Source organism: Zonotrichia albicollis, chromosome W (genome assembly GCF_047830755.1).
Source record: "Zonotrichia albicollis isolate bZonAlb1 chromosome W, bZonAlb1.hap1, whole genome shotgun sequence".
Lineage (NCBI taxonomy): Eukaryota > Metazoa > Chordata > Aves > Passeriformes > Passerellidae > Zonotrichia > Zonotrichia albicollis.
Genome location: NC_133859.1, coordinates 11,038,592 through 11,052,204, shown reverse-complemented (window position 1 = coordinate 11,052,204; position 13,613 = coordinate 11,038,592). Strand labels below are relative to the sequence as shown.

General features: G+C 44.9%; 1 protein-coding gene across 1 annotated transcript; it reads right to left on the bottom strand.

The window, feature by feature from the left end:
• Positions 1–11,008: 11,008 nt before the first annotated feature.
• LOC141726814 (uncharacterized) lies at positions 11,009–12,435 on the bottom strand. The gene is made up of 3 exons (XM_074531883.1): positions 11,570–12,435; positions 11,202–11,500; positions 11,009–11,022 (listed from the first exon to the last, which is right to left on the bottom strand). Exons 1-3 carry the CDS (start codon positions 12,433–12,435, stop codon positions 11,009–11,011), a joined length of 1,179 nt encoding a protein of 392 aa, XP_074387984.1.
• Positions 12,436–13,613: the final 1,178 nt, after the last annotated feature.

Genomic DNA, 13,613 nt, shown 5'->3' with positions numbered 1-13,613 from the left:
ACTACACTCATCCATGGAGCTCTGATTTCCATCATGGATCGGGACCTCAATGTGCAGACTCTGTGTCCCGCACATGGCTAGGCTCAGGCCAATCAGATTCCCACCAGGCATAGTTCTCTGCTTTTGCCTCCACCCCCTGGGGTGCCACCAGTGGCGAGGAAGACCATCTTCGTGGCAGCAGGAGTATTCTTCAGGGAATACATTCTCAGACCTTGCCGCATACCTCCTCTTAAAGGTGCCCCACCTTGAGATCTTGACAGCATCTGAGCTGCATGGTACTTTGATTGACTTCTGACACTCCACATCCAATATTTCTGCCTTAGATTTGAGTTTTCCAAGCACCCCATTCTGGAAAATGTGGAACCACTCTTGTGAATCTAATTTGATAGTTCCTAAATTTGTGGCTAGGGTTAGAATGCGGTCAGTCAGCTCAAGCTCCTCTTCCAGACACTGGGTGCATAATCCCTTTGGCCTCTGTCCCCTTCTGCAATGTATAACAAAAACCCCTTGACAATATTCACACTTGAAGTGTACAAACGGATAGCATACACAATCTGACAGTATACAACCTATCCGTTCACCGTCGGTCATTTATGAGGACGTTGGAGCTTGATCTTCAGGTCGCCTGGAGAAGAGGTGATCCTCCACTCGGGAGCCTCCTCCAGATGCTCGACCTTCCTCACTCTGGACGTGTGTGTCGAACCTTTTTCCGCCATCCGAATGGCTGTGTCTGTTGTCAGAAGGACGAGAAAGGGACTTTCCCAGTGAGGGGAGAGGGGTACGTCTTTCCATACTTTCACAAGTACTCTGTCACCCGGTTGAATTTTGTGGATAGCAAATCCCAGAGGGGCGCTCTGAGATACTATCCCCTGTTTTCTCAATTCCTGAAAGTTTCTGTTTATCGCTACTAAATATGGTTGAATTTGGCTGTCCTCCAATCTGGGGTGTCCCACCGGCATCCCGTGCTTATATGGCATTCCATATAGCATTTCGAAGGGTGAGACCCCCGTCTCTGAATGAGGCATTGTCCTGATATTAAGCAAGGCAAGAGGGAGGCATTTCAGCTAGGACATCCAACTTTCTAAAATTAATTTAGACAACTGCGCATTCAAAGTCTGATTCATCCCTTTAACTTGTCCCGATCTCTGGGGATGCCACGGGATGTGGTATTCCCATCGAATGTCCAGTGCCTCTGCTATCTGCTTAATAATCTTCGAAGTAAAATGAGTCCCTTGATCTCAGTCTATGTAATTCACCACCCCATATTGGGGCACAATTTCTTCCAGCAATTTCCTGGACACTGTCTGAGCCGTTGCCCTTGGACTGGGGAAAGCTTCCACCCAATGGGTCAATTTGTCTACTATTACAAGCACAAATTTGAACCTTCCCACCTTGGGCAATTCAGTAAAATCAACTTGAATTCTCTCAAAAGGTCAGTACGCAATGGGGCGACTCCCCAGGACTGCTTGTCTTGCCTTAGTTTTGTTAGCTTTCTGGCAGATCAGGCATCCCTGTACCTCAATGTGTTCGCTGGTGCATTCTCCTCAAAATTCTCCCGGTAAAACCTTTAGAGACTAGTTCTCTCGCATCCGGTCATTTCCACTTACCTTCCTCCAATTTTCCTCTCAATCTTCTCATAACTTTCAATCTCCTTTGGGGAGGATTGAGGAGGGTTGTCTGGAACCTCGATCCCTTCGATCTCCGGGGTACTTACCATCATCAATGCCGTGGTTTTGGTCTCCTGGTCTGCCAAGTTGTTTCCCCGGGTCCAGAACTGCATCCCTTCCTGATGTCCCTTCACATGGACCACCGCAATTTCCTCCGTCTCCCTCATCGCTTCCAGAATTTGCCGGATCAATTCCCCGTGCATCAGTCCCCGTCCCTGTGTGTTGATCAACCCCCTTTCTTCCCAAATTTTCCCAAAGGTGTGAACCACCCCAAAGGCTATACCTAGAGTCTGTAAAAATTGTTCCCTTCTTTCCCTTCCATCCTTTCAAGGCTCTCAGAACTGCGTACAATTCGCAAGCCTGTGCTGACCAACCCGTGTTCAGGGGGCCTGCTTCAATCACTTTCCCTGTTCTCCCATCCACAACTGCATATCTTGATTTCCTTTTTCCTTCGATCACTCTGCTTGAGCCATCTACAAACCATTTTTCCCCTTTGTCTAATTCCTCCTTATCCAAATCTGCTCTTATCTTTGTCTGCAATTCGACTGCCTCCACACAATCATGGACAAGCTTTTCCGAAACTTCCGAAACAAAAACTGAGCCAGGTTTTGCACGGTTGTTGTTCGCAATTCCAAATCCGGTGAGTGGATCAAAATAGCTTCATACTTCAGCAATCTAGCATCAGTGACCCATTTATCTGTCTTCTGTTGTAGTGTACCCCGCACATTGTGCGGTGCAAATACTACCAAAGGTCCCCCAAAAGTTACTTTCTTGGCTTCCTCTGCCAACAGTGCTACAGCTATGATTGCTTGCGAGCATGTGGGCCAGCCCCTGCTTACAGGGTCCAAAAGCCTAGATAAGTAACCGACCGGTTTCCTGACCCCGCCCAGTCTTGTGTCAGCGCACCGTGTGCTGTGTGATTGCTCACGTCCACAAACAGCTGGAATGGCCGTCTCATGTCAGGGAGGCTCAGCACTGGTGCTGCTATGAGCGCTTCCTTGACTCCCCTAAATTCTTCCTCATGCTTTTCTGTCCATTTGATTCTGTCCATGATGAGTTTTTCAGACTAAAACTTCGCCTTCTCACTGTATCATTCGATCCACTGCCGGCAATATCCCAACAACCCCAGCAATTGCCTTATTTCTCTTTTTGTCTGTGGGGATGGTAGGGCAATAATCCCTGCCACCCTTTCAGGATTCAACTCCTTTTTCCCTTTGATCAACCAATGTCACAAATATCTGACCTCGGGCTCTGTGAACTGCAACTTTGACTTAGACACCTTCAATCCTTTTTCCCCTAAAAAGTTCAAAAGTTCAATGGTACTCGTCCTCACATCCTCCTCCCTCGGGCCTGCAATCCACAAATCATCCACGTATTGTAGCAATTTTGTTCCCTCCATTGGTACAAAGTGACTCAGCACTTGTTCAAGTGCTTGCCCGAAAAGGTTTGGAGAATCAATGAAGCCCTGAGGCAACAATGTCCATCTGAGTTGCTGCATTCTGGTCATTTCTGAGTCTTGCCACTGAAATGCAAAGTAATCTCTGCTGTCCTTCGCTAAAGGACAGGTCCAGAAAGCATCTTTCAAATTGATCACACTGCACCACGTGTCCTCAGGAGAGATGTTATTCAGCAGGGTGTAAGGATTCGAGACCGTGGGGAACAGTGTCTTAGTCCTTTGATTCACAACCCTTAAATCCTGCACCAGCCTGTAGCTACCATCTGTCTGCCGCACTGCCAAAATCGGGGTGTTGTGCCGGGACATGCACGGCTCGAACGTTCCTTTTTTTATCAATTCGTCAATCACCGGTTTTAGCCCCCTCCTCCCTTCCATGGGGATGGGGTACTGTTTGACCCAAATGGGGTCTTCTGGCCTTTCAATTTCAATGTGAATTGGCTTTATGTCCTGTGAAGGTCTGCCCGACATGAACGGGTGACGAATGATTTTTGGGTGCAAAAATAACCAACAAAGGCACAGGGGTTTGCAGTAGCAAATCAACAAGATGGAATTTATTGATAATAACCACAGCTAAATATGCATTGGTTAGAGGATCCGGGGAAGAGAAGGATAGAATAAGGAAAAAGGAAGGAAAGAAGGTCAGGGAATGGGGTATAGCTACCAAGACGTGATGCCTTCGGGGTCCCGCCGCCGATGCTCGCTGGTACACGTCTTGGGGAGACTTGGAGAGGCAGTCGAACCGAACCCCAGATATACTGTTCTTGGTTGGGGGAAGGGTGGCCGCAATTATGTTTCCATGGAGGGGAAAAGTCCATTGTTTTCATGGCTGAATGCTCCCAGGTACGTCTACTCTGGGCAGGTTCTCCCCCTTCCCTGAGTTGGGAGGGGGTACAGTCCCAGTCTCTGGAAGGAGGTTGCCAGGGGGGTGCCATGGGGGTGCCAATAGGGTGCCAGAGGGGTTCTTGGTTCTTTGATGAGGGGGTTCGCATTTCAGTTGGTCTGTCACGGTGGTTGAAGACAGGCAAGAGGGGTCTTCTCTTGGAGCGGGGGGGGAAGCCACCCCAGAGCTCAGTCCAGCCAGGCCTGAAGTTTGGAAGAAAGTCCAGTTCCATTGTTCAGAACAGGGCAGCATGCCCCTTCGAGTACAGCATGGCATGTTCTGCAGACACCATCTGTAAACGCACTAAATACGCATGAGACTTTCTTTCCCAACTGGCTCAACAGTTTTTAACCCTTCGGTGGTCCTTTTCTCATGACAATTGTGAGGCAAAAACTGAAGGATTTCCGGATGGACTTCCACACGACCCCGTGACTCACTATTGTCTTGAGGAATCTTCATCAGCAGAGCTCTAGAGTATCTTCGAAACTTGTTGCACGTCGGTAGCATAACCCCGGAAAAGTAGGGATGACAGGAGAGAGGGGATAAAAGGGGAAGAGAAGGAAAAGAAAGAGAGAGAGAAAAGGAGAACCAATAAACATAAACATAATTAATATATTGATCATCATAATAATTTCACACGTGGTTATTTTTTATAACAATTTCAAAAAATGATTAATTTTAACAATTTAATAAAAATTAATCAATTAAAGCAATATCATTTGTTTAACAATTTCAAAATTATTAAAACAAATCATAAATAATCAAAACAACAAGCAAATCATAGTATAATCATTGTCTTTTAAAATTATGTTCTAAAAAGTAAAGTAACTTTCTATAAATCATACTTATAATTAAAAAGTCATTCTAAAGCACATATGCTTGATTCATAATTGTTTCGTATCAAGTGTTTTGGGGACATCTATTGTATAGAGTACATCAGCTAAGCGGTGTGCATTGACTACAGTTGACAGTTTCTTAAGCTTTTTCATCATGTTCCAATTCAGAATGAATAGGGCTGCTGACAAGATAAAGCCAAGCGTAACTAGGATCAAAAGAACAACAATTGGATGGCACACACTGTTCAGGGCACCTGTGGCAGTAGGTGACCACCCAAAGAGAGTATCCCACCACCTAGGCTCAGCATCCTGCTTTACCCTCTCCATAACCCGGTGTATTTGTCTGATGTTGTGATGACCAGTCACCAGAGTCTTCTGTCCGTTCTCCTTGATTTTCTCGAGGATGTCAACCAGGTCCTGATGGAGCAACAGTTGTCTCACGAGGGTGAGGTTCATTCCGATAGGAGTGGGCATCAGGTTCTGGACCAGTGTGTAGTTGGAATGCAATAGGTAGTGAGAGGTAACTGGAGCTTCGTAAGAGAAATCACATCCTACTATCTTAGTAAAGTTACAAGCACAAAAGTTTGAATGATTCTTTGTATCTACCACAACATCTTCTACAAAAACAGAATCACATGTCGTTCTAAAGCATTGCCTATGTATATAAGAACTGTCTGGGTATCCTCATGTGGACCAATCTCAAAATGACAGATGTTTTGCTCTGTGTCCAAACAGATATCCTGAGCTACGATTGCATTGCTTTCACAGATGAACCCTTGCTGTTCTCGGACAATACAAGTTTCCAGATTAACAGTTTGCCATTTGTTATCAACCTGACGGGCCCATCCCCTATATTCAGTAGGATAGAGGACAGCTCCGTCATGGTTTAATCCTAATGCAATAACAGGGAAGACCGAATGTACAGAGGCATTGCGTATGGTTAAGACAAAAGCAGTGGCTGTGTTTGAAATAGGGTCATAGGTAAAGTTCACCAGGTTCCACCAGGATTGGAATTCTCTTTCAAATTCAGTGGCACTGTCCCAGATTATTTTCCGAATTTCTGTGGGGAAGGTGCCTTCCTCGCCCTCTCTTATAATTGCAGCAGAGACTGACTGCATCCACAATTGTGCCTGGATACAGCTGAGGGCTAAGGAAACATTGTCTTGTGAGGCACTTAGTGCATCAATTATCAATTTATGATCATTCACGTTCACTCTTTCCCAATTTGGCAAAATGTTAACAGCAGCCATTGATGTGTCCCTAAGGCTGACAGAGATGACTTCAGTGGTTGCTGCAATCTGGTCAGGTCTCTCGTTGTAGCAGCCAATTTGTTCATTAGTACTTCAGAATCAATGCTATTCAGAATTCCCAATCCTGTACCCACAACACCGGTCACATCCCTTGGTGTTCTAGTTTTAAAAGAGCTTCGTTTCCAAAGCCAAGTGGTCCAGCCTTCAAAAGAAGTTTGCAGGAACGGAGAACAGGCTGGCTCAATATCTGAGACATTGCTCTGCATTAGCAATTTTACTTGTTTGAGAGACCATGCCGGAATGAACAATATTTGTTGTTGGCCAGTTTTCCTGATCACATAAGGTCCGATCTCGAAAATTATCGGGATGAGCATGACCGGTGGTACGGGTGAAGTGGTAACAGTGGTTTCAACATTTATTACAAATTTAAAAGAAAGGCCTTGAGTGTCCTTGGCCCAAGAACAAATTACCTCTGTAGTGTCAGTTAATGTAAAGCTGTACCAGCAATCCCGTACGCTTGGGTGCGTACAGATTCGCTTCTGTTCCTTTTCCCGATCTGTGGAAGCACTGATTGAGATTGCTTTGCTGTAATTAGACCCATTAACCATTCGACATCCAACACTAATTAGTTCACCTACTATTCCTTGAAGCTGCCAGGTTTTGCATCTTTCCCATTCTTGTCTGGTGTACAACTTATCCTCATGCATAACTACCGTTAGCAAGTTCAGACCCGTGACATCTCCCATAAATCCGGTGGATTGTAGGAAGGCTTGAGACCAGGGCCACTCGAAGGAGTTCCCTGCTGCCTCTGCCAATTGGGGTGTGTCGTTAGGAAAAAGGCTCACGCTTTGGGTCTAAGAGGGTGTACTCGGTGTGGGTTTTGGTACAGTGTTTATCTTAAATGTGTAAACCAAGCCTCTTAGTTCTAACGGACTAGCTGTGTCATTCTCCCAACGACATGTCACATAAGTGGGATTGAACAAAACAAAACTGTACCAGCAATCAAGTGATTCATCATTACAATCTTTTGTAATTGCAACATTGGTGGTTTTGGTACTAGAAACATAACTACCAGCATGTTCCTGGCGGCAACACAGATTAAGGGCACTTTCCATTTTGGAACACCCCCATTTCTTTGTGGGACACAATGTTGCTGAGGGGATGTCCAGATGATTCCTTCCACCTGCTTCCATAAAATTTCCAGTAATTATGATGGAGGTGGCTTTTTCATGGAGGGTTCCTTCCACCTTTCTGCATGTTACCAGAATTGACTCACCGACCGTTCCCGTCAGGGTTCTCATCAACTCATTCTGATCCCGCCTCCACTCATTCGGGCGATACACCTTGGAGCCATGCTGCACTAGGATTGCCAGGCTCGGGTAATGGCCCTTGGGATAGGTTCCAAGGGCACTGGTGTGCTGTACGATGGCTTCAGGCCACAGCTGCTCATCAGGGGCTTGTCCATGAAATTGTGGTAAAATGCAGAAAAATATTAGCAAGGTTATCATGTTTTCAGACGATTCTCATGTCCCTCGGAGTTCACCTGTAAAAGCAAGAACAACAAAAAATCCTGCCACTGAGAGGCAGAAAGGAGTTTAGAATGAGGGGATTATCCAGCGTGTGTGTATACGGTGCTCTTTTCCAAGAGCGTCAGAGGCTACCCATGCATATTTATTCAGAGGGGTTTTCAGCACAAGTGGTACCTCGCCCACCGTGGGGAGGTCCACTAAGACAGGTTGTCCAGGGTAATGTGATGGATTGTTTGCATTGTCGGGACCTTCCAGTGAAGGGATGATGCTTGGAGGTGTGGGGTAAAAGGCAGTAACTCTGGGGCAGCCATTCACTCCCCACCTGCTATTTACCCCTTTAACAGCTTCCCACAGCCGACAGTCCCAGCTTGCTTTCTGGGGCTTAAGGAACCGCTTTAAAAGGCCATTTGTCCTTTCCACGATCCCGTTAGCCTGAGGGTAGTAAGGAGTATGAAAGGTCCACTTTATGCCTTCGGCTCTGGCCCAATCTAGAACCACCTTGGCAGTAAAGTGAGACCCGTTGTCAGACTGAATTTCTTGCGGTTTTGGAAAGGTTCCAAACCACCCCTGCAAAGCTTTAACTGTATTGTCACCTGTGGCCCTTTTAAAAGCATCAGCTTGTACCAATCCAGATACAATTTCTACTCCTACCAACACAAAATGTTTACCTCCTGACTTCTTAAAAGGACCAATATAATCTACCTGCCACGCTTCCCACAAGCCTTTACCTTTTCTCAAATGCAGAGGGTCATCCTCTAAAGGATGCCTTTCCAGTCGCTTGCGGCACTGTTCGCAGGCCGATATGCATGTTTTACACATTTCTCTGGTGACTGGCCAGCCGCGGGCGTGTGCTTCCTGATACAGATCTTTGGCACCTGTGTGCTGCCTTTTTACATGTAACCATTCTAACAGTTGATTCCAATCCTCTGAAATAGTTTCTTTTTTCAGGGGGCTAAGCCTTGCTAGTTCATCAACTCTGTTGTTCCATTCACCTGCTTGATTCCCATCAGTTTGATGAGAAGCTACCCAACCGACCAGAAAGTTTCCTTTACTGGCGATTTCTAGGATTTCTTTCCATTTATCTTTCTGCCACACTGGGATTCTGTTAACTTCCCAGTCATTCTGTTGCCAGAAAGGGAGCCACTCAGTGCAGCCTTTGTATACCGCATATGAATCAGTATAGATGTAAACAGGAGAAGTGTTTTGTGCCTCACGCTGGAAAACACTCCAGAGGGCTATAAGTTCTCCTACCTGAGCGCTGCCCTCCCCTTCTGTGATAATCTTTTCACCAGATGAAATATGTAAGGCAGCCGCCTTATATTTCCAAATTTTTCCTTCCTGCTTTGAGGAAGCATCAGTAAACCAACAGTTTGCTGCTATTTCAGGTGAGAATGGTGGTGCTACTTTGATTACAGAAGCAGGTTTGTCTTGGCTACTATCTAGGCTCTCAGTGTCTTGTATTGCCAAGAATTTTGCAGCACCTTCTGTGACAGAAAAGCTATTGCAGTAATACTCTATTTGAGCATACCATTTCCTGACTGACGACTTTTGGGCTATGCCATCAGGTGGAGGGGTCCCGTTCGTGACAGCTTTAATTACCTTGAAGGGACCTCTCAAGATGATAGCTTGCTGCCGTGTGATCTTCTCTACTTCAATGAGAGCTAAGCTAACCACAAACAATCCTTTTTCCCAGGTAGTGTATCTTTTTTCAGCATCTTTAAAACCACGGGAAAAGAAGGTGACAGGCCTTGTTGGACCCTCAGGACCTCGCTGCCAGATGTGTATTGATAGTCCTGAGGAGGCAAATCCCCATTCTACTTGGAAAGGGTCTTTAGGGTGAATGGGCCCCAATTCCTGATGTGCAGCGGCTTCAAAAATCAGTAATTGGAGTGCTTCCTCCTGAGAAGGAGTCCAATCCCATTTGTTTCCTTTTCTCAGTAAATTGTAAAGGGGCCTAGCAATGATTGAGAAATCTGGGATGTGTTTCCTCCAGAATACCAACAGTCCTAAGGCTTGCTGGAGGTCTTTTTTGTTTTCAGGCATTTTCATCTGTTCTAGAGAAGTTAAAGTGTCAGGTGGGATGCATGTGCTGCCAGATCTCCACCAAATTCCCAGGAATTTTACTTCCTGAGAAGGCTTTTGAATTTTCTCTGAGGGAATCTTTAAATCAAGGCTCTCCAGATGAGAGATTATATTCTGCTGGAGATCCCCCACCTCCTTAATTTCCTCTCCTCCTACCAAAATGTCATCAATGTATTGGTACACAGCTACAGTGTCAGGTTTAGGTATTTTTTCTAATTCCTTAGCTAAAGCATGGTGTGCTAGTGTTGGAGAGTGTTTGTATCCCTGAGGGAGTCTGGTGAATGTGTACTGTTGTCCCTCCCATGTGAATGCAAAGCGATCCATGTCCTCTGGCTGTATAGGTATCATGAAGAACATGTCTTTGACATCTATGGTTGCCATGATTGTGTGAGCTTTTTCTTGTATTGATGTTATTAGTTCAGCTAAATTTGGCACTGCTGCAGTTAGAGGGTCAGTGTTGGCATTCAGCCTACGGTAATCAACTTTAAGCCTCCACTTCCCGTTAGGCTTTCGGACTGGCCACACGGGTGAATTGTATGGGGAGTGTGTGTTAATAATTATTCCTTGATCACACAATTCCTGAATAACTGGTTTGATGCCTTCTCTAGCTCCAGAGGGCAAGGGATACTGTTTCACATTGATTGTTTTACTGTAAGGCAGTGCGGGTGCGGTCTGAAGCAGTCTAATGTTAAGTGGCAGAGTGCCAAAAGACCACAAGAAACCCTCGGTGTCTTCCCACTGCCTTCCTGAGAGGACATCTATCCCTAGCAGATTATTCGGTATGTCCCCAATTACCATTTTGACAACCAATTGATTTTCTTCTCCAGGGAGTGTTATTTTGACTAAAGCAATATTCATGGGTTCTATGGTTCCTAAAGCATTATGAACGCAGCATTGCCTTTTTGTTGGAACAACTCCACACTTCTGGGCATCTCTGTGTGTTAGTGCAGAAATCTGGGCTCCCGTATCAGCAATGTAGGTTACTAGAACTTTTTTGGGGCCCGTAATTGCTGTAATTAACATGTCTCCTGATTTATTTTTTGTGAGCATTCGTAAGTAAACCCAACCTCCACCCCTTCGCTCACCTGTAAGCGGTGGAGATACTAGTTTCCCGAAAGCTCTGTTGGTGAAGATTCACTGTTTGTGTTTTGGGGTACGGGCGGGTGGGCAGTTATGTTGCTTTGGCTCTGTGAAAGAAGTTGCGAAAGAGTTACTTCCGGCTTACTGCTGGTGCTTTTCAGGAGACACGCAGCCAGGGTTTCACTGTCCAAGTTCTGTGAAAGAAACTGAGAAAGAGTTAATTTTGGCTCACTGGCTGTGTTCTGCGGGAGGGGCTGAGACGCAGCCTCACTGCCCAGGTTACGAGGGAGAAACTGGGGAAGAGTTAACTTTGGCTCATTACCTGTGTTCTGTGTGAAAGAATGTGATGTATTGTGTGTACTGAACTGTGTATTGGTAGGAGTATTTGTTGGTTTCTGGTGAGGGAGGGGGATCGGGGCACTGGGCTGGGTATTTGTTTTTCTAAAATTCCAGTTAGTTATTATTTTCTGCAATTTTTCAAGTGGTAGACCATCCATTATGTCCCGGGGAACCCCCTTCTTTATTCCCAGCATCCACCAGCGTTGTCTGTTGGAAATCTGTTTCCCTGGTTCTGTGTTTTCAGTGTTAGGGGTTCCCATAAACCGGACACCTTTTGCTTTTTCTGATTTTTCTTCCAGGGTTTTTACAGGCCCATACTGTCTGCAATAGTTTATTAAATCAACTGCTACCTCACTCCATGTCCAAATTTTGCGGCTGCTGCTAGATGTGTCAGATGGTGTTGTGGGGGTCTGTGTTGGTGTATAGGGTGAAGGTGCAGTGTGAGTGGACTCAGACTGATCAGTGGAGTTGTTAAGAAATCTTTCTAGTCTATCTATTGGGCTTAGAGCCATAACTGTTTTTTGAATAGTGATTGCTGTTGATTTCAATGTTTCTGGAAGCCCACGAATTAAAGGGGTCATAATTTCAGGCTTCACAGGCAATTGCATTGGGGATTCAAAACCAGGAATTACTTTTTTCTCATGAATCATTTGCACACATGCAGCTTTTTGTACACTTTCTAGGATTTGGTCAGGGGTAGTGGCAATTGCTAAGGGATCACCCCTTTCCAGGGGATTTATTCCCCCAGCCCAATAGGCTGCACGTTGTGTTAGAGACCAGGCGTCACGCTTATCTCCTGTTGTTAGGAAAACACCATGTCCCCAGTATCCACTGGCCTCTTGTTCAGTTAACTTAATCTGGTCTCTGCCAGTGAGGGACACACGGAACACATATTCCGTTTCTGATTCGTGGGGGAGGCGACCGAATTCCTTTTTTAGTTTAGCTAATTTGGTAGCACTGAATGGTGTTTGTTTGGTTGTTATGTGGGGATCCAGGTCTTCATCATTAATGTAATTGTATTCAGTTTTAATAAAAGGTCTCAAATGAGGACAACAATTTTCCCCACAATTTTTAACTGTTTCAGGTTCTTTGTAAGAATAGTTTTGTTTTGCTGCCTCAATTTCTTTGTAAGGATAAATCTTTTTAATGGAAGGTGTTACCTTTTCTTCCTCCTCTGTAGAGGAGTTGATTTTGTGTATGGTTTTGGTGTGTTCTTCCCTAAGGGCAGCTCGCAGCTTGTAAATTTCATTTCTGTCCTCATTTAACTGTTTTTGCAAAATTTCAACCAAATTTTGAAGGGAATCTATAATTACCATTTCCTCAGTTCTCCGTTTACAGCGGTTTTCTATGGCTGCAGTAAGACATGCTCCAAGGACTGAGCAAAGAATGCTTTTATTTTTACCCATTTTGAATTTTGATTCATGTTGCAGAGAACATATTCTATCAATGATGTTTTCCAAATTGAACCAATTGTTCTCTGCCCAATTTTCTCCGCCAGATGACGGTTTGGCATTGTGTTTAGCAAGCAACGTGTAAAAATCAGCTTTTGCTTTAGGATCGAGATTTTCACTCATTTTGTGTGAAGGGACTAGGACTATACCAGGGAGCTAATTTGCTAACTCAAGTTATACAGACTTTTTGTTCCACTCTGTCTCCCTAGATAGCTGAAGAAACCAAATCTGTCTGGAAGGCACTGTTTTAATTGCTTCAGATTGTCCCTTCCTTTCCAGACAGTCTAGATACACTCACACACACACAAATATTTTCTTTGTGAGGGGACCAGAAACCTAGAACAGGGAAAAAGCCACTCAGCCTTCGCTGAAGGTGAAGGGACAATATCTGTCTAAAAGGCACTGCTTAATTACTTCAAGTCTGCCCCTTCCCTTTTAGACAGTCCAGGTACACAAAATAAAAAATACAGCAGTAAAAAACAGTAACAGGTTCAAATTCAGCTCAAATACAACAGTAACAGGTTCAAATTCAACTCAAATACAACAACAACAGGTTCAGATTCAACTCAAATACAACAACAACAACAGTATCAATATCAATATCAGTAACAGCATCAATATCAGGATCAGGAGAAGTATCAGTGTCGGTGTCCATGCCAGTAAGATCAGTAACAAAAGTGACAGTAACAGTTCCCCCTGTTTTGCACCGAAAAACCTTTTGTGTCAATTCCGGAGCCTGTGTGCTCAATCGAGCGTGAGATTTGGCTTTGGTGTATACAGTCTGCAAGAGGTTACAGACTACACAAAACCTGCAAAATCTCACTGGCTACTGGAATCCTGTCCGTGACGCCAATTATGTGAAGGTCCGCCCGACATGAACGGGTGACGAATGATTTTTGGGTGCAAAAATAACCAACAAAGGCACAGGGGTTTGCAGTAGCAAATCAACAAGATGGAATTTATTGATAATAACCACAGCTAAATATGCATTGGTTAGAGGATCCGGGGAAGAGAAGGATAGAATAAGGAAAAAGGAAGGAAAG

Coding starts and splice junctions, on each gene's coding strand:
- LOC141726814 (XM_074531883.1), bottom strand. CDS start 12,435: ATGGTAATTATAGATTCCCTTCAAAATTTGGTTGAAATTTTGCAAAAA. Junction 11,501..11,569: donor AACTCCACTGATCAGTCTGA/GTCCACTCACAC, acceptor TGACACATCTAG/CAGCAGCCGCAAAATTTGGA.